The 20874-nt window shown below is 44.6% G+C and overlaps 1 protein-coding gene across 1 annotated transcript; it reads left to right on the forward strand.

Moving 5' to 3' along the window:
* The first annotated feature begins 16209 nt into the window (after positions 1–16209).
* On the forward strand, positions 16210–20666 carry CP5 (Polyketide cyclase/dehydrase and lipid transport superfamily protein). The gene is made up of 6 exons (XM_086564769.1): positions 16210–17037; positions 17214–17370; positions 17524–17700; positions 17788–17871; positions 19186–19267; positions 19774–20666. The coding sequence occupies exons 1-6, from the start codon at positions 16685–16687 to the stop codon at positions 20211–20213; spliced, it is 1293 nt and encodes a 430-aa protein (XP_086420895.1). The 5' UTR covers positions 16210–16684; the 3' UTR covers positions 20214–20666.
* Positions 20667–20874: the final 208 nt, after the last annotated feature.

Below are 20874 nucleotides of genomic sequence, written 5' to 3' on the forward strand. Positions count from 1 at the left end.
GCAACCCCAGACCCACATCGGACCACTCCTTTTCGTCGCATGATGATTATGCTAATCTCAATTTTCATATTCGTTGGGGCATTAAGTTTATATATATATATAAGCCTACTCTAATATATTAATAGAATTGACAATTTGACAATTTACACAAGTTCGAGTTTATGGAGAAATTGACATTTAACATAGTATCATAGCATTTGGTTTCTTAGAGGTCCCATTTTATCAAAATACGGGCTAAGTTATTTGCGTTGTCTCGGTCTGTAAATGTCTAATTTTATCCTATGGGATTAATAGGACATTACACCAATGATTTAAAACTTAGCTCTGGTTTTGGGTGAAGGAAAATGATGGTTTTGGTTGATGAAAATAGCTGCTCTTCGTGAGTAAAAGATGCTTACATAGCCAGCATTGTGCATGAGAGTGGAATCAAGAGTGATAGAATCAAGCCAACGTAGTTCTGAGAGTGGTTTTTATAAGCATTGAGGGTGTACATCTAGTAAGACACGTGTGGCCGGTTGTCTGGACAAATGTGCAGATGAGATGAGTAATAAAGTACAATGAGATGCAAAGCATGGAATCATTGTTAATAATGGAATGGTGGTGAATATAAAAGATTTGACGATATTAATTAATATATTTCTAAATAATATGCAATATATGTGGAAAATATGTTCTAGAATATTCTAAACTAGGAAAGATTATGATTTCCTATATTTTATTTTCTAGTCTAGAATATTCTAGAACATATTTTCCATACACCATATATTGTATATTATTTGGCAATATATTAATTGATATATATTGCCAAATTAATCTTTTATATTCTCCACCATTCCATTATTAACAATGATTCTATGCTCCGTATCTTATTGTATACTTAATTAATGAGCACGTGTGTAATAGCTTTAGGCGTTAGGTTGTTTGAGCTTGCATAGGGCGTAATGTCGGTAAGAACACTGTAATGATGGTAAATGGTTGTAATGATTTGAGTATTATAGCGGGTGGAGACCTAATTCTAATGCTAGCAATTATGAGAGTAGTAATTGATGCTTGATGTCACAAGATGAAGTCGAGTAACAAATCATTGATGTTGACGAGTGTGCGAGTCCAGGGCCGGCTCAAGCCAAAATGTGGCCTTAGAAGCCTTTATTTCCTAGGCCATCTATAATCACAAAAAAAAATCACTATATATTCACAATTTTATTATAAATTAATTAAGAGCAAAAATCTAGTATCATGACTCAAAATCGAACGAAAAAACGACAATAACGTAACCAAATAAACGTAAAAACTATAAATAAATAAAATAATAGATTCATATTGAAATTAAAAAAAAAAAATCAAATTTCACAAAAACTATGAATATTAGATGATGAATTGATGATTAACCGTTTAAAACTCAAAAGTAAAATTGACAAATGGTTAAACTTGAAATTGGTGAAATAGAACAAGTGAGAGAGAAAGATTTAATGAGAGAAGTGTAATGATAATTTCTTTAATTAAGACAGTTTAATTAAGAGATGAAGAAAATGCATAGAATGTAGAGATTCTTTCACTAAACGTGGGATTTTCCATTTGTTTTTATTTTTCTAATGAAACAATTTGATTAAATGAGCACACTCCGACAAAAACTGAAGTTACTACGCGTTTGTAGCCATTGGATTCATATTAATACATCGAGATGTCATTTGTGCTGTGGACTATTGGATTGTATACACTCCACATTAATTCACTCCGAAATTTAGTGCGTGGATAGAAAACCCATTTGTAAACAAATTGACTATCACATCTTTTTTTGGTGTTTTTTTTCTTTATAAAATTAGATAATAATAAACAAATATGTGAATAAATTAGGAAATATGAGGCCTTCCAAATATGAGGCCTTAGGCGTCGCTTAATTTCGTGATAAGGGTTGAGGCAAGATTATGCGTGTGGGGAGCAATATCCCCATTAAGGAACATTCTTGGGCATGGCTAATAAAGCGACCTCAAACGATCGACCTCCAAGACCGATCTGATTTAACTCTAACAAGTAGGTGGTGCTTAACAAAGATACTTCAATCACGAACACTTTGAGGAGACGTGGCAGCCCACCGATGTAATCATTGCCAAAATCTTATTTGTATTTCCCACCACCGGAAATAGGGACTACCGCTACCAACTCCCAATCATAGCATGACTTACACCAAAACCACTCCAAAGACTCATTCACGATCTCTACCCTACATTTGTACACAAAGGGTACGCGTTGTGCGAAGGATCTCCACTCCCGAGGAATCCTATAAATACCATCTACCGGAACTACGCTCGGACTGATTCTTCTCTCCCCAAAAAGGAAAAACGAGAAGATCGTGAGGCAGTTCGCTTAAACTAAATGACCTCGGTCCCAACCAAAGTACAAACCCATCTCATCTTCCTCTACTGTAATCAGGAGAAAACTAAAACGCTCCTTTACATTGGCGCCGTCTGTGGTTTCGATTACTGGAGAGCTATTTTAGATCAGTTAACACCTCTCTACCTCTCCAGCCCACGAAGCATGGTTAGCATCGAAGATCAAGTTCAGAACCTTGCCCACCAGTTGGGAATAACGAATGCGAGCATCTCCTTGCTCAGGGAGGAAAATGCTACGTTACGTGCTCAGGTGGATAGTTACCAGCAACAACAAGTCGGCAACGGAGCCGAACACAGCATCAATGACGTGAATCAGCAGCTCAACGAGTTATCCCAAAGGATTGGCCAAACCTCTGCGAAGAAAGACTCGACACAGATCGTGCACAAGATGCTTAAGACGTATCGCGCATCTCCGTTCACCGCAGAGGTCCTCAGTAAATCCTCTCCACACGACTTTATCCAGCCACGATTCCCTATGTACGACGGCAAAGACTACAGTCAAAGATGTGGCTCGCTATATTTGAGTTTGGCACTCTACGAATTTCACCCGAAGTTTGATTATCTCCACCGCAGATTATTTCCCCCACCTCAAGGATGGCGCTCGATGGTTCTTTTCATCGAGTCCGATTCTATAAACACTTTCGAACAACTTTATCGATTTGTTAGCCCAAGCCGATCGTCCAACAACGGCGGAAGAAGGCGATCTTGATTCTCCGTTTCAATTATCATTCAAGGAGGGCTTAAACTATTCGAGAATTCCTAGGGACGGTTCAAGGCGAAGGCTAGCGTGCATGGAAAGTGGCTTGAAAGAATCTTTTGCCACACCGCGGCTTTTTCTAATGCTTGCCGAGTGCTAAACGGCGACCTCGCTAGGTCGTTGATGAAGGAACGCCGGACATTAATCCGAGCTCTACGCCAGCGTGGACAAGTACATCAAGTTGCAGGAAACTTTAAAACTCCATGGTTTAGAAGAGAACCACGAATTATTTGAAGTCTCAGATCGTTCCACCCGGCACGGCCGCGCCTTTACGCTGCGCACCGGCGGCTTCGTGCAGGCAGATAATGCAGAGAATTCATCGTCCCGACATCGTTCCCCATCCACATCTTTGGATAAGATTAAGCGCCTCATTTTTCGGCCAAATATCAGGCAGCCCGCAGATCGACACGGCAAGCCTTTTGTGCATTTCATAAAGCAAAGTGTCATGAAACCGATGCATCTTTGGGGGCTCAAGCATTATCTCCAAGACCGGTGGAAGCCGGTTATATCAAACATTACACTAGCATTCCCGATGGCGACTGCGCCACAAGTTGATGGCTCGTCGGTAGTGCGTAGTCGATCTCCACCTCCCCGATCACCACCACGGGTGCGGACTCGTCCTCACGGTAGAGGGCGGCTCGCGGATCGTTCGCCACGAGAGAAGGCAACACTTCGTCCGATCGTGACAATGCTCGCGACTATTCATGTGATTACCTTTCCAGACGATTCTGTAACCTCTTCCCGAGAGAAAAGACGTCGGGTTGGCGCTCTTCAGGAAGTCTATCATTTTACTTCACAGGCAGCTCACGCCCCGCGTGGTTCAGGTCGCAGCGCAGGCGATATCACTTTCACAGAGGCCGATTTAAGTAAAGTCTGTCTTCCTCATAATGACGCATTGGTCGTTCATGTCAAAATCAGCCGACGGATGATCCGTCTGGCGTCCGATCGACCCCTGGCAGTTCCTGTGACATCTTATTTTACCACACCATGCAAGAGATGAACCTCCCCAAGTCCGTTCTCGTTGACCCAATCGCCCCCCTTTACGGGTTCAATGGCTCCAGAGCCGACCCCATTGGTGACATTATCTTACCAGTATCGGTGGGATCTCGAGAGGATAAGATTACCTGTAATACTCGGTTCTGCGTTTCGTGTTAGAAGTCGCCATACAATGCCATCCTCGGACGACGCTGGATTCATCAGATGCAGGCCGTACCATCTACTTTACATCAAGTTCTCCGTTTCCCAGGACCTCGAGGCATGATGGAGCTTCGAAGCAATCAACTTGAAGCGTACCATTGTAACCAGGTCAAATCAACAGACGCGACCGCCGGAATTGCTTCCCACCATACAGGATCCCTCCAACTACACAATGGCACGTGACTTAGTCGCAGAAGTCCAACCCCGAACTGCCAAGCAGAACGCTGGGGGCTCTTACAAGCAGAAGTTCTCTCCAATGCCGATACCTTTTCGCCCCCGAGTCCCTCGATGCGCCAGTCTTCGGACCTCTAAGCATCGAACCAACGCCGATTACCTTTGTCGCTTAAAGTTTCGAGATCGCCCCAGCTCATATCAAGCCACCACAATTGTCCGCCGCAACCGCTCCATCAATGTGCTTGCAGCCAGGGCCCCCCCTGTGTCGTGGATACCCGGCAGCGTTTGGAAGAAGGTCGCTCCACATTCGGTGACCCGGTCAGTCCCACCAGTGTTCGGGATCTCCTCCGATAGCGAGTCGCTAAGCAGTGCTTCGCCATCAGCTGTAAAGCCTCCAGCGGCAGAAAAAGAAAGAGTGAATCTTGGCACCGAAGACGACCCCAAGTTTGTGTATGTAGGGGCTAACCTCGACCCCACACTCAGATCACAACTTGTAAATTTCTTATCTATGAATAAAGATGTTTTGCTTGGTCGATATCGATGTGCGAATCGATCCTAACTTCGCATGCCACAAATTAAATGTGAACCCCAATGCTAGACCAGTTCGACAACGACCTCGTCAACTATCCCTGCGCTTTCAAAAAGCCATCAATGACGAGGTCGAAAAACTCAAGCAAGTCGGTTTTATCAGAAAGGTAGACTACCCCGAGTGGATTGCCAACATTGTCGCCGTCCCCAAAAAGAATGGCACGCCGCTTTACTTATCGTCGATTTCACAAATGTCAACCAGGCCACGCCTAAAGATAGCTTTCCTTGCCTCGAATTGACCAACTGGTCGACCAAACCTGTGGTCATGAACTCCTCTCCTTTATGGATGCGTACAGTGGGTACAACCAAATCCCACTCGCCGAGGAAGATCAAGAGAAGACTTCGTTCATCACGGAACAAGGGATCTATTGTTACAACGTCCTCCCGTTCGGTCTGAAGAACGCTGGAGCGACATACCAACGCCTGGTCACGGACATGTTCCAAGACATGTTAGGCGACACCATGGAGGTCTACATTGACGACATGGTGGTCAAAAGCAAAAAAGCGGGTGATCACCTCACCCACCTCGAACAAGCGTTCTCCAGACTACGCCGTACGGGCATGAAGCTGAACCCAGAAAAATGCCTCTTTGGGGCGTCCTCCGGCAAGTTTTTAGGGTATCAGGTGTCGCAGCGAGGGATCGAGGCAAATCCTGACCAGATCCGAGCGTTCTTAGATATGCCCGATCCACGCACAAAGAAACAAATACAAAAATTGTCAGGAATGGTCGCGGCGCTCAACCGATTCATATCAAGGGCCTCAGATAAGTGTAGACCGTTCCTACAGCTCCTCAAAAAAGGCGAGCCGTTCTCATGGAGCGATCAATGTCATCATGCATTCGCTACTCTCAAAGAGTATCTCACCACGCCTCCCGTCTTAGCCAAACCAGTACATGGAGAGACACCGGGCTTTATCCGTCAGATCCGATTTCGCCATCAGCTCGGTTCTTTAAAGAGGAGAACAATTCAGAGAAGCCGATCTACTTCACACGAGTAAGACACTCACGCCAGCCGAAAAGAATTACTCCTTCCCGAACGAAATGTACTCGCTTTGTTGTATTCCGCACGGAAATTCAGACCGTACTTCCAAGCACATCCAATCAAAGTTCTCACCGACCTTCCTTTGAAGAAAGTCCTTCATAAAGAAAACAAGACTACTCGAATGGCGGTTTGGGCGAAGAACTTCGGAGAACACCACATAGAGTTCGTCCCCCGCACTTCTCAGAAAGGTCAGGTCGTCGCTGATTTCCTCGCAGATTTCCCAGTCGAGGACCCCAACTGGGAACAAGAAACTGAGCTCCCAAACACGCAAACGCGAGTCAAATCGCCCTGGTCTCTCTTTGTGGATGGTTCGAGTAACCTCGGTGGAAGCGGCATCGGAGTCGTCTTAGTTTCCCCCGACGGAAATATGATTGAAAAGTCGGTTAAGATTGACTTTGCCACTTCCAACAATGAAGCGGAGTACGGCTAATCGGTTAGGGGACTAAGGATGGATTACCGCGGCTCGGTGTCGAAGAGCTCCAAGTCTTTAGTGACTCGCAACTGGTCGTTCGCCAGGTTGCAAAAGAGTACACTACCCACGAAGGTAATCTTTCCAAGTATCTTCAGGTCGTTCATCAGTTATTGCCTTCCTTTAAGCAGGTACATATACATCATTTCTTGCGTGAGGAGAACCGCCACGCAGATAGTTTAGCTTATTTGGCTACCCAGACCCCGAGCTGCGTTCCCCGACAAGTTCTCATTGAGGTAGTCGATCGACCTGCATACCAAGTCGACCACACCTTGATGATAAGCGACCTATTTCCTCTCTCCGCCAGTCAGTTGAGCCAAACATGGATGCAGCCCATCATCGATTATATCCAGCACGGAACGCTCCCTGAGGAGCGTACCAAGGCCCGGCAGGTCTCTTATCAAGCTCGGCGTTATTGTTTAGTCCAAAACAAGTTATTCAGGAAATCCGCTGGTGGCCCACACCTACGATGCATTACCCCAGAACAGGGTCAATTAATTTTTGCAGAAATCCACGAAGGAGAATGTGGAAATCACGCCGGCGGCCGCTCATTAGCTCACAAGGCCATCTCTCAAGGATATTTCTGGCCCCGGATGCAGATCGATGCTAAAGCATACGTCCTCAAATGTCTCAAATGCCAAACGCTCGCCACAATATCATCCAACCTCGCCGCGAATCGGCAAGATAGCGAGCCGGTAGCCATTTCACATGTGGGGCATGGACATTATGGGACCATTCATCGTAAGAAATCGGCTTCCGCTTTGTCCTAGCCGCCACCGACTACTTCACCAAGTGGGTCGAGGCCATTCCCTCGACACGTCAAAGAGTCCCATGTCCGCAGAACTTCATCGGACTCACATTATCACCAGATTTGGTTTACCACATACACTAGTAATGGACAATGGACCTCAATTCAAAGGCGAACACCAAAGAGTTCCTAGCCAAGTGGAAGATCATTCATCGCGTTCTACTCCAGTAAAGACGCATTTCGGAGTAATGGTCAAGGCGAGGAAGCCCGATAACAAAGCAATCTTGGAAAATTTGAAGAAAAAGATTGAGAAGAATAAGAGCCAATGGCCAAATCGGTTGGAAAACATTTTATGGGCTCACCGCGCGTGCTTCGGCTCCAATGCCGTGAAGTCGCCATTCTCCTTATGTTATGGCACGAAGCCGTAATTCCCAACCGAATCGACCGGACAAACAACTCGACGTAACTTGTCGAAGGGGCATAACGACTCCGTGTTATCCGCGAGACGCCGACCTCGCTGAAGAAAAGCGGGACTTAGTCTGCCGAGTCGAATTAAGCCTCTTATCAGCAAACTCTGAAGAACTCCTACAACAAGCGAGTTCATCCTAGGTCTTTTCAACCTGGCGACCTAGTGCTCAAAAAGACACAGGACGACTCCAAGTTAGCACCCGCATGGGAAGGCCCCTACATCGTAGAACGCGTCGTCGGCAATGGAGCATACTGGATACGAACCCAAGAGGGCAAGATGTTGCCTCGACCTTGGAATACTTATCTACTGAAAAATTTTTACCAATAGCGTCATCCATGTTGTATACATTTTGGTTCACATTAATGTCAAACACGTTTCAGGTGATATTTATTACAAGTTACTATCTTTATTTGTATTGGCAAGTCATCCCGTTTACACCGTGATCGCATTTCGGCCAACATGTTTTACTTGGCTCGCCACCCTCCCGAGAAGACATACTCGCCGCTGCGAACGGCTCTACGAGCACCGCGACTGGAGCTCAATGGCTACATAGCCCCTCAATTCTTGTTACGTCGAGGACCTATATTTCTAGGATCGACTACGAGAACGCTCTCCATGAAGCAGCTCTCTCTGAGCTCAATGGCTACATAGCCCCTCCAATTCTTGTTACGTCGAGGACCTATATTTCTAGGATCGACTACACGAGAACGCTCTCCGCGAGCACACAGCTCTCTGGAGCTCAATGGCTACATAGCCCCTCCAATTCTTGTTACGTCGAGGACCTATATTTCTAGGATCGACTACACGAGAACGCCTCTCCATGAGCACCAGCTCTCTACGAGCTCAATGGCTACATAGCCCTCCATTCTTGTTACGCCGAGGACCTATATTTCTAGGATCGACTACGAACGCTCTCTCGCTGGAGCACACACGACTCTACGGAGCTCAATGGCTACATAGCCCCTCCAATTCTTGTTACGCCGAGGGACCTATATTTCTAGGATCGACTACGAGAACGCTCTCATGAGCACCACGGCTCTACGGAGCTCAAATGGCTACATAGCCCTCCATTCTTGTTACGCCGAGGACCTATATTTCTAGGATCGACTACACGAGAATGCTCTCCTCATGAAACACAATAACTCTCCGGAGCTCATCGGCTACATAGCCTCCAATTCTTGTTACGCCGAGGGACCTATATTTCTAGGATCGACTACACGCGAACGCTCTCCGCGAGCACACAGCTCTCTGGAGCTCACTGGCTACATAGCCTCTCCAATTCTTGTTACGTCGAGAACCTCTATTTCTAGGATTCGACTACACGAGAACGCTCTCCAAGAACGCGCTCTCCGGCTCCAGCGGGCACGTAACCCATCCGGTTCCTGTCACATCAACGACCTATATTTCTAGGGTTGACTACTTAACAGGATGCATATTTATAAGATCAAGATGCTAGTTACACACAAATACACAGAAGCATGCATACACATCCAAAACAACGTTACATGACAATACGTCATCACAACTACGCCCACCCGATCCTTTGGGATTACCTGTGAAATCCAGATTGATGATCATTACAAAATTCACCAAGTCTTGAGCGCCACTTTCGTGGAAACCCGGTTCGCCCGAATGAAAATGTCGAATCTTTCGGGTGCAAGCCCGAAAACACAGCTCTATTGTTTGCTCGTGATAAGAGAGAGAAATGTAAAATACACTCACAACTTCAAATTTTAACAAATCCACGACGATCACCTTATCAATTCTCGGTAATGGCGTGCTTGTCTTCGGCTGCGCTTAGTCGAAGCGGTATGCCAAAGGCCGACCTCGGCATCACACGCATATCGGGCTTCTCTTCCTCGCACCGCAATCGTTCTCCTCGGTAGCGTCATACTTTTCGTCGTCCAGGGCGCATATCGATCTGAGGCTTGATTATCGCGCTTCTTCGTTTTTTTAGCCACCGCCGACATTTCTTCGCGATAAGCGATCCGCAGCGACCAATTCCTTTTCCACCTCCGTCATATCCGTCACGATCAAGACCGTTCTCAGCTAGCTACGTTCGGTACTTGGTGGACATATCATCCATTTCTTCTTGTCCACCCCCACGCAGCCGCGATCAACCCAACCTCCCGTCGCGGGTTACCACTAGTCTCGAACGGCTGTACGGCATCTTTCAAATTTTTATCATACCACGCAAGAAACTGCATGAACATAGTTAGAACACCGGACTTCGAAGTCGGAAGTCGGTTTTGCGACTTTAAGCTATCAAGAACTCACCAAACAAGCGGCCATATCCATCGTCCCGGTGAGTGTCCCCATGTCCTCGCCCTCAACTTACGCTTTATCTCCATCTAGCACAATCCCTTCGAGGCGTGAATTATTTATGGGGGCCGAGTGAAAGCTCTGATCCGGCGTTTCACCATCCGCTTCTTCCCCGTCTTTCCGGTAGTAGAATTCGCCTCCCCACATCCTTACATGGTGGGGCGAACTCTCACCAGAATCGGGCGACCTTTGACTTCGTTGCTTATTTCGGTCGGCGAATCATTTCGCCCACTTTCGGCGTGGCGACTCGAATACAATGCCACCGGCCAGGCGACTATCCCTCCTCGGTTGCGCTTATGACCGCCGGTCCTCCATCGGCCAACCTTTCTTCCCCGATCGCCATGAACATGGGGCTCAAACTCCATTTCCTCCATTGATGGGGACGTTTCTCACAAACGCACGGCATCTAGCCATACTACCCTAGCAGCAAAGTTACCACAGCAAAGTTAACGCTTATTCTAGGTATTTCTCAAACTGAATAACACACGTAGAGAAGAAGCCACATACCTGATGAACAAGCGGCGTAGACGGAAAAGCACAGGGCAAGAGCAGAACAAAGATGAGGAAGGAAAGCTTAGGCAAAACAATGACGTAACCTCTTGATGATATGTGAGCGGCGGTTTATATTCCCGAAACGCGTCTTTTCCTAAGTGCCTCATTATCACCTTGAGGGCCAAACGCGCCATCGCGCCATCATTATGTCCCATGAACCGCTTCGTCTCCCTACACGTGTCACGCGACGAACGGAACAACTTTGCGGTTAGGCGACCGGAATCTGAGTAATTCGACTGTGATCTCGAGGCGGACTCCGGTGATCGATGCTCACGCCGTCGGCCGTCGCGCCATAATCTAAAGCACTCAACAGGGGTGACTCCCCTCATTTTTACCAATCATAAGTAAGGAGGTCGCCACCACAATGGGCCTACCACGTTCCATCCTAAGTTGCATCATCCTACGTAACTATGAGTGAGCAAACGACTCAGACATACACACACAACACAACTATTTACCATCGCATGTAAACAAAGGAAGATCTGGTTTAATCGCTTTATCATACAGCTCAATGTTGAGCCGAGTTGCTGAGATTACTCAGGAAATCCAACCCGGCCCCACATGAGTTCGTCACATTCGGCTACCCCGAATCAGCACGAGACACCCACTTGTTCAGGATTACAGTACACAAATATAAGAAAGGCGAATGCCCGGGTGTTACCCTGTGAAAACCGGTTCTATTGTATCCAAAGATATAAGGCGATAAAAGACAAAGAACAAATTTTATGATTTCGTCCTCTCCAAATACGGTAACTACTCCTACACTTCCAAACGCTTCATCGACCTCTTCAAGATCTCTCGATCCCACAATAATCGCTATGCCATCCAACTCTAAGCTTCATCACCGTATCAGCGCAACTTTCATTTCGAGCCACCCCACCAAACGCGCGTAGACGCGAGGAAAATCGCCCCTAATGGCACCCCTCGAACCTCCTCCACCGAGGGGCGGACGCGCGACGGGGCGTGTTCCTCCTTCCATTATAGTCGACCTCGGTTCAACGAAGTCTGCGTCCGGCGCGGTCATAGCCCACGATTAAGCGTCCCGAGCAACCTTCTTGCGTAAAGCAAGGCATAATCGTTCGGCCTCCCAATTTCCGGTAGGCTGCTTTCGACATTATCTTCAACTCCTTCTAGCTTTTTGCCTCAAATTCTTTCGGCTCAGATCTTTCAACATCTTGGCGATTCAACGCTTCATGGCTCTCTTCAAATCTTCCGGTTCCCGTGCATCCATGGAAGGCCCCGGACATTTTTCAGCTCTTCACCAAATTTTCAAAGACCATTTCTATATCGATTCGCGAATCAGGCGATCTCTTTCAACTTCGAATCCACTCACCCACCGCGAACATACGGGGTTAAGACAACAACAATTTGCATAAGCAAGCAAAAGTACCTCGGATGTAGTTATAGCCATACCAAGCATTGCGCAATTTCCATTCGTCTCAAGTTGTCGCTTACCCGCTTCTCATCTAGCTCTCTGCGGTTGCCATCAAGAGCTATTTGTTCTAGCAAACAACCCGCTATCTTATTGGATCAAAAAGCTAGCCGATTAAGCCCGTTTCCGCGGTCATTGCGCCCATTTCGCCCGGATAGACAAAATGTCCTTCCGGATCGTCCCGAGCGACGCCGCTTTTCGCCAGCTTTACGTGGAGCCTTGGCCTTCTTCACGGATTGGGATCGCGATCGGCCCGGCCGAGGCGCTGGACCCACTCCAAAAGTGGCCAAGTCCATGACTGCTTTCGGTCGGGCCCACTACTGGCGAGATACCGCGGCCCGGCCGCACCACCATCAGATCCGCCCGTTGCTAGCAATCCATCTCCACGAGCATGTTGAGCTACTTTTCGCAGCTTCGTCAAGCGCCCCGCTTTCGAGACATCGCGTGGCCTCCTCCAGACCGCCTTTAGCACGAAAGCGATAAAACCATCGGCTCCAACTCTACGGGGAGCCTCGATCGAACCCCATTCGGGCCGACCGCCGATCCTCCAATTTCCCCGAAGCTTCCCCTAACGAGGCGGCGCTGCGCTCCTCGCACCGGCCGCCTCTCCTCTCGTGTTATCGGATCACTTCAGACGCTTCTCCATCACCCTTCGCCGTTCGACTTAGAGCCCGCTCCTTTTGCACCTTCTTCTTCTCTCGGATCGCATAGCCCCCCCTTTTCCTCAAAGAAATGAGCAAACTCACGGAAGCTTAGCTCGCTTTTGTTCCCGACTCAACCCGTCGCGAACCTTTCTATCTCCCCACGATCGGTTCGAAGTCATACGGGAATATCCGCAAACAAAACAAAGAGATGAACCGGTTAAGAAGAGCGTTGGCTCACCCACTAACACAACACGGGGAGACAATCCTACCCACCGGCTAGACTACACATCCTAGTTCGCGAACCTACATCCACTAGCATAGTAGTTGCCCACTAGCAACAACGGCCTCCTCGTCAGGGGCCTCATTGCTTACACCATCAAAGCCAGCAAGTAACGTCGGCATGGTTTGCAAGCTAAAGTTCGGGATTACTGGACCGCCTCATTACGTAATGCTCTATTATGTCCGGACACACCTATGTGGAATTCCGCTCGCGATTCAACGGATCGAACACCTTGAATAATCGCCGGTGTTGCCTAACGACCGACATGGAGACTTCCCACAATAACTTAAGAAGTCACAAACCAATTTCGAGAACGCAATTTGCATGAACGCCTCGGTGACCTTCACATATGATTACTCCACCATTCGAGGCTTGTACCCCTCACTACGAACATTTTCACTTTCGCCTAGGTTCAGTATATTTCCAGATCGGGTACATTAATCCCATACGCTTTCTTGATTCGGAAACGAAATTTGGCGGCCGGCCGATCTGCAGCTCTTAGAGGTCGGTCACTTTCTTGGCGTCGCCCTCCACCGACCGGGGCGTACTAGTCACCTCATTTCTCGACCCGGATCGGCTATTAACCTCCTCTACCCTAACTAACTTCTTCTTCCACTTCTGATCCCGATCATCACCGCCGGCTCAGCGAATCCTCATCATCTTCTTCTTCATACTCTCCCATTTCGGTGAAACCTCCCGTACCTCTTCGGAACGAGTGTCATCGAATCCGACATGGTAATATCACTTTATTCTCGAATCACCAAACCACAAACCCTATAACCTAACACTGACCTACCAACTTAATAAACCCCTTTGGAACGTGAAGAAAGCGAAAATGAAAAGAAAAAAGCAACAACGAAGCACTTCACCGCAAAAGCCCCCGCTTGCCGCTGCGGAAGAAGAAGTTCGGAAATGCCTTTTTGGTTGCCTCAATTTTAATTTTTGCACAACCGCTGTTCGGTTCCAAAAGTTATGATTGCGCCTATGATATAGCCCTGCCACGTGTCCAAGGACTGTCTTTTCATGACTTCGAATACCGCGGCGACCGCGATTCCTTTCCAACCGCTATGATTACATCGCGTGCGGTAGCGGGCAAAAATTTTCTTTCAAAAAACCACCTTTGCTACAAGTTTCCAACTCACCGCATCCCAAGCGGAACAATCTCGAGCTCGCTCATGCTTCACCAAGTGTTGAGTCTTTTCTCAGGCGGATCGCTGCATGAACTCCAAACCATTCTATCGAGGGGGGGTAGGGGAACAATATCCCCATTAAGGAACATTGCGGGCCGAAGCCAAAGCGACCTCAACGATCGACCTCCAAGACCGATCTGCGGCGACTCTAACAAGTAGGTGAATGCGAACAAAGATACTTCAAGATTTAACACTTTGCCGAGGAGACGGCGCGCCCACCGGATGTAATCATTGCCAAAATCTTATTTGTATTTCCCACCACCGGAAATAGGGACTACCAGCGCCAACTCCCAATCATAGCATGACTTACACCAAAACCACTCCAAAGACTCATTCACGATCTCTACCCTACATTTTGTACACAAAAGGTACATGTTGTTCGAAGGATCTCCACTCCTGAATCCTATAAATACCATCTATTTGGAACTACGTCGGACTGATTCTTCTCTCCCAAAAAGGAAAAACGAGAGAAGATCATTAGGCGGTTAAACTTCACAAACGACCTCGGTCCCAACCAAAGTACAAACCCATCTCATCTTCCTCTACTGTAATCAGGAGAAAACTAAAACGCTCCTTTACACTGTGCGAATTATTGAGTTTGACGAATGTTCCTATGTCCTGAGTCATTATGAGTAGGTGGAGTGGTTGTAATCGACTTAGAGTAGAAAGCCCCTTAAGGGTCTTATGTGGGAGAGTTATGGAGTAAGAAAATGGAAGGGGAGAAGAAATTAGGGATGGTTAATTTTAATGTGAGGTTGAGAGCGAGGTTGGCTAAGGTTTAGGTCCAGCAGTATTGGCTAATTCTGAATTAGGGACGTTGGCTGGTGGACTGAAGAAATGCCATGTCAATGAATTTCACATGGATCACATGCATTTCACAAAAGGAGTGAGGTGCGGGTAATTCGGGTAAAACTAGTCTTCCTTGTGGACGGAGCTCCGGCCTACGGGGCATTTTGAGCGTCTCCACTAACTTAAGAGTGTCCCAATGAGACTCTAATTCGTAACCGACCAGAAAGGGATGTTGTGTCTAATCTGAGTATCTCACTAATAATAAGTTTCTTAGACTCTTAAAGAAGTTCTACTGTATAAGTTTGACTAGAACATGCAATATGAACAAAAACCAATAGCAAGTTAAAACTTGTAAGTGGCCGGTGAGCTGAGACTCCTGCAAGTGTCATGCACGTAAGCATTTGAATCTGTTACTAAAATTCGTACAGTCACAGATTATATTCGTGCCCCTCAACATCATATTCTACGTAGTACGTAGTAGTGTACGTAGTACTATGCCGCCAACCTTGTATGGCTCTAGTTCTTCCAAACCCCAACTCAAAGTCTCAAACCGACCATTGACCTCAACTTAGCCTTAACCATTAAAGTCAAAATAGTCACTAAGAGATACGCGGCCATGGAACACGATTCAGAACACTATTGAGTATTGACACCTACTTGTTTAGTACTTAGGCCGAGTCCAATAGTGCATCACACCTCTATCTCCATTCTATAAAAAAAACAGTGTTTTAAGGATGGGGAGTCAATTTTGGTGTCTAATAGTTCAGATCATTCTACGCTATTTTGACCGGCGGAATTTAAAAAAAAACATACATTTCACGCCACTTCAAGTGGCGTTATTTGGATTTTTACAAACTACGCCACTTCAAATGGCGCAGTATGAAAATATATTTTGCATTTCACACCACTTCAAGTGACGCCGTTTGAATTTTTACAAATCACACCATTTCAATTCACGCGGAATGCACTCTTCATTCCTCAATAATACTCTCTATAAAGATACAAAAATAAAAAACCACCCCCATTCTCTTTGCTTATGAGGAAATAGGAGCCATTGCACTCAGAATTAGTCAGAATGTTTTTAATTTAAGTTGATTAAGCCACATAGAATTGACCAAAGGAAAAACGCGTCACGTCACTAATCTTTGTGAAAAAAACATGATTGACTGGAAACCAAAGTACAACCAAAAACTCAATCCCAATAAAACGTGAGAAACGAGATTACCCCTAATATAAAATCTAGTGTTATTATCTCCCACTTCTCCACCAACAAATATATTGCATTGGTGCCAAATGTTGAGCTACTAGTACAAAAAAAAATAAGATTGGGCCTAGTGTTATCTGTTACCATTCATCTTCACCTCTAAATCCTTATCCTAAAAATCTTCTTTTTTTCCAAACAGATTATATTTTTTTTTGTCTTCTTCTATTTCTCATATATCTTCTTCTTTTTCTCTTTGCTTCAGTGCCTTGAGTGAGTTTGGATTGAAGAAGCCCTTGAATCATTGTGCTTTAATTGTTTATTAGTTTTGATTCAATTGAGGGTTTCTGCTACTTTTAAACGTTTAAAGGTATTATCTTTACTGTTTTTAAGGTCTGGGGCGGAACAATATTGTGTTAAATTTGAGTCAACTGAATTGTTTATGTGGTTTATAATGGCTTTGGTATCAACGTTGGTGGAATTTTATGAGAATCAAACAGTTTGGGGAGTTTTGGAACAGTTGGTATTGTATGTAGGGCCTTTGTGGGTTGCATTGTTAATTGGGATTGTTATTGGATGGGTTTGGAGGCCTAAATGGGTGTGTTTGTCAGTTTCAAAAGACTCTTCGTTGTCTTTTGGTTCGATTTCGCAGTTTTCATTGAGTTCTAGCTCTATACCAAGCTTGAATTCATTGAAGAAGATGCAGTTGCCAAGTATTGTATCTTGGGTAACGGATGATAGTGCAGAAAAGGAGACATTATGTACCTCGGAACAGACTTCGGACACGGATTGCAGGTAGTTGACTTACTCTTGAGTCTCAGTTTCGTTTCGTTGTTATTGAATTAGGTAGAAATGTTTAATAGTTTATACTACTAAGTAGTGTCTAGAGTAAATTTGAATGAAATTGTGTTGGTTTGATATGGTTACTTGGGGATATTTGTGACATTGTGTTGGTTATTTTGTCTTGCCAGTTTGTCGCAACAAGAAAAACCAGTTGTTGTCACGAGAGAAGATTTAGAGCATTTATGCCAACTTGTGGAGGTGAAAGATGGAGGTCCGGCATGGATACAGATGATGGATCGTTCTACAACGACCATGGCCTATCAAGCTTGGAGGAGAGATCCTGAGGTAAAAGCTTTGACCATTAATCTTTTGGTGATTCACTATACTAGAGAAACTGCAATGTGATTAGAGATTCTCAGATTCTTCTATCTTGTAAAGTATGTTGTTTTTGTGGGTAATATTGTTGTAATTTGCGGTTTTGGTTTGATGGTATTCTAGACGGGTCCGCCACAATATCGTAGCAGAACTGTGTACGAGGATGTTACCCCAGAGTTGATGAGAGACTTCTTTTGGGATGATGAATTCCGAGCAAAGTGGGACGACATGTTAATACATTGCACGACATTGGAGGAGTGCCCCACTACGGGAGCCATGGTTGTCCATTGGATTCGCAAGGTAGGAGGAGTTGATTTCTCTACTTTTATGGATTAATTATGTTATTGGGAGTCCTCATATTATTCTATGTTGTTTTTTGTGGTACAGTTTCCGTTCTTCTGTAGTGACAGGGAATACATAATTGGCCGTCGGATTTGGGAATCTGGAAGATCGTATTACTGCATCACGAAGGTATAGAAACATGTATCCGTTTCTAGAATTCTAGGAGTTGTTATCATGCTCTTTGAATTGATTGTGGACTATGGTATAGGATATCTATTTGTCTTTACTATGGGTTTAGACTGTTTGAGTTTTCACTTTATAAGAAGCTTAAGAGTGGAATTTAAGTTAGATGATGAGTTTTAAGAATACAAGGAACTAGTCAGCGATGCGAGCTTCGTAAGCACGAAAATTTGAAAATCACGCTTCTTAGGGATCTCCCTTGATTCCTCTGGAGTCTTACACTGAGGACTGAGCTACTACTTCTATTGCTTATCTCTTTAGTTTTCTGCCTATCTGTTATCGATTTACTCACTTGGAATCCCGTCTTTGTGGATTCCCATTAGGAATGGTTTCGTTTATTTAGTAATTACCATCCTTTTATTGTTTTGATTGTATCATATGTTCGTTCACATATGTGCTTAAACTGGAAGACGTGTGCCATGATTAATGGCGAGCTAAATGAAAGCACCAAGCAATAATATGTGGAAAAAAAAGGAAGGAAATTTGAAAAGGGGCTGCAATCTCTAAGAATCCTACAGCCTCTGCCTGTAACATCTTATTTATTTATCTGAGAAAACTCACGCGGGCACCGGAGGACTAAGATGTAATAACTCTATTTTATGTTGATAACAAAGAAACAAACAATAGAAATGACTGCAAACGATTCCACCTTAGGAAAATGCCTTAGCTGCCAATGGGTCTGCTGCTTAATCCTATCTTTGTTGTTGTGAGATATGGAAGTTTTTATCTTATTTTAAATAGACAATTCAAATTTGTGGATTTGATTTCTCAAGGGGACAAGATGTACAAAGAACATGTAATGCTGCAGATGTAACTTTTAATCCCTCGTGAAACGTCAATTGGATTACCTACTTTGTTTTCATATTGTCAATACATTGAAAACAAGTGTCATATCATCATGCTTCTAACACTTGAAAAATTCCCTGAAATTTCTGGACATACCTCTGCTTCTCACCATACCTGGATTTTCTCTATATCCATCTTGAAGAAGTAAGCACACTATCATTTTAAGTGTAGAGATGGTATGTAAATGAGAGGAATTTCCCCACCACACCTGGATTTTATCTACTCAATTAAAGTAAGCACATTTTCTTCTTTGACCATGAAATGGTATGTAAACAAGGGACAGCGGACTTTTTTATTTTATTTTTATGTTGTTTTAACATTATGATAACCACCATCTAATAAAGTATCATGCAAGTGTTAAATTATGTTTCTCCTCTTTTGATGATACGTTAAATGATACGAGTCTTCATGTTTCAGGGAATTCCATGCTCCACTATAGCAAGACGTAACAAACCCAGACGTGTTGATCTTTACTATTCAAGTTGGTGCATACGGGCAGGTAACTTGATCATTACTTTCAAGTGATGTATGTGAACATTCAGCCTAACTGATTTCGGTTTTCCAATTATTTCTCTGCTTGTTTCGGTTTCCTATGATACGTGGAATAATGTGAAGGATAATGGGCTGCAAATCTAGGGTGTATTATATCATGGTGTTCTAGGAGGTTTTTTTTGTCGTGTCCAAGTGGGTGTCAGTACAACACATCAGTGTGTATATATGTTACCTAAATAATTATTTAATTTTTGTGGTCTTCAGTCTGCACAACTCTTTATTATTTTGTCTGCTGTTATAATTTGCCGTATACCACACCGGTCCTAATGAACACCAAATAAATTTATTACCCCTTCTCCCTTTGGGTAATTACATCCTTAAAGACAAAATCTCATTTAAAAAGATAACAAACAGTTTATATTCCTCTCTTTTTTTTTCGTTAAAATTTATATTCCTCTTTGTTTCTCTCTTTTTCTTAACAATAACTGATCTGTCATCTTCTACATGTATCAGTGGAATCAAATAGAGGTGATGGCCAGCTGACTGCATGTGAGGTGATACTCTTCCATCATGAAGATATGGGCATCCCAAGGGAAATTGCAAAGCTTGGTGTTCGACAGGGGATGTGGGGTGCTGTTAAGAAGATTGAACCAGGCCTACGTGCATATCAAAAGCATAGAGCATCAGAAGCTTCTCTCTCTAGATGTGCCTTCATGGCTCAGATCAACACCAAGATAAATGCAGACTACTTGAGATCCTTGGAAGGCACAAGTGGTTCATCAGAGGGTGAATCTTCTACATCAAATGAGAAACAACTGGGGAGAAATATACCCAAGCTTTTGGTTGTTGGTGGAGCTGTTGTTCTTGCTTGTAGCCTTGACCGAGGGCTCTTAACGAAGGCAGTTATATTTGGAGTAGCTAGAAGGTTTGCGAAAATTGGGAGGACTTTGTGATTAAGGTGTAAAACTTGCAGTTACTCAGTCACTGAGCGATGTTGGAATCAGTTCCCTCTTCTACAAAATTGAGGGTGTATTTGTGTTCTTTTTTAATTCAATCAGGTATGGTGCCACAACAAATCGGAAGATAGAGAAGAAAGAAGTCTCAACTGTGGATTGTTGTCGTTGATGTATACTTTCGCCACACTCCAATTTTCTATCAACTATTTATCTCAATCTGCATGTTCGGGTACAGTATACTTAGTGCTGGAAATAAAAGGGAATCTGGTGCTTAAGTTCTGAGTTGTGACTGACAAAATGCTGGTAGCATACATGCTGAGAAGGGTTAGAGGGCTTCTATCTGTATTTACTTCTTGTAATTGATTCTGGCATCTCGGGACCTTGTCATGATTGTAAGGCTAGTTTCCCTAAAGTTCTTACTGTAATAAAATTTTGTATTTTTAGAATCTAGCTCTGATATATTGGTTTTCTACTTTAGTTGTTGTTACTTACTAGATCAATCTTAAGCCACTACAGTAAAATAGAGAAGTTATCATTGGTGGTGAATGGTTAGGGGCTTAGGGCTTAAGGAATGTTAGGATTACAATTACACAAAAAGTACTTTTTACAGCTTAGTACGCTTGCAGCTGAGACGGAGATAGGGGGTCTGGGGAGGTGG

Source organism: Coptis chinensis, chromosome 6 (genome assembly GCF_015680905.1).
Source record: "Coptis chinensis isolate HL-2020 chromosome 6, ASM1568090v1, whole genome shotgun sequence".
Classification (NCBI taxonomy): Eukaryota; Viridiplantae; Streptophyta; class Magnoliopsida; order Ranunculales; family Ranunculaceae; genus Coptis; species Coptis chinensis.

Bases quoted from the DNA above. Each gene is read 5' to 3' on its own strand.
- CP5 (XM_086564769.1), top strand. From the start codon at position 16,685: ATGTGGTTTATAATGGCTTTGGTATCAACGTTGGTGGAATTTTATGAG. The intron at 17,038-17,213 runs GTAGTTGACTTA...TTGTCTTGCCAG, and splicing joins ACTTCGGACACGGATTGCAG to TTTGTCGCAACAAGAAAAAC. The intron at 17,371-17,523 runs GTAAAAGCTTTG...ATGGTATTCTAG, and splicing joins CTTGGAGGAGAGATCCTGAG to ACGGGTCCGCCACAATATCG.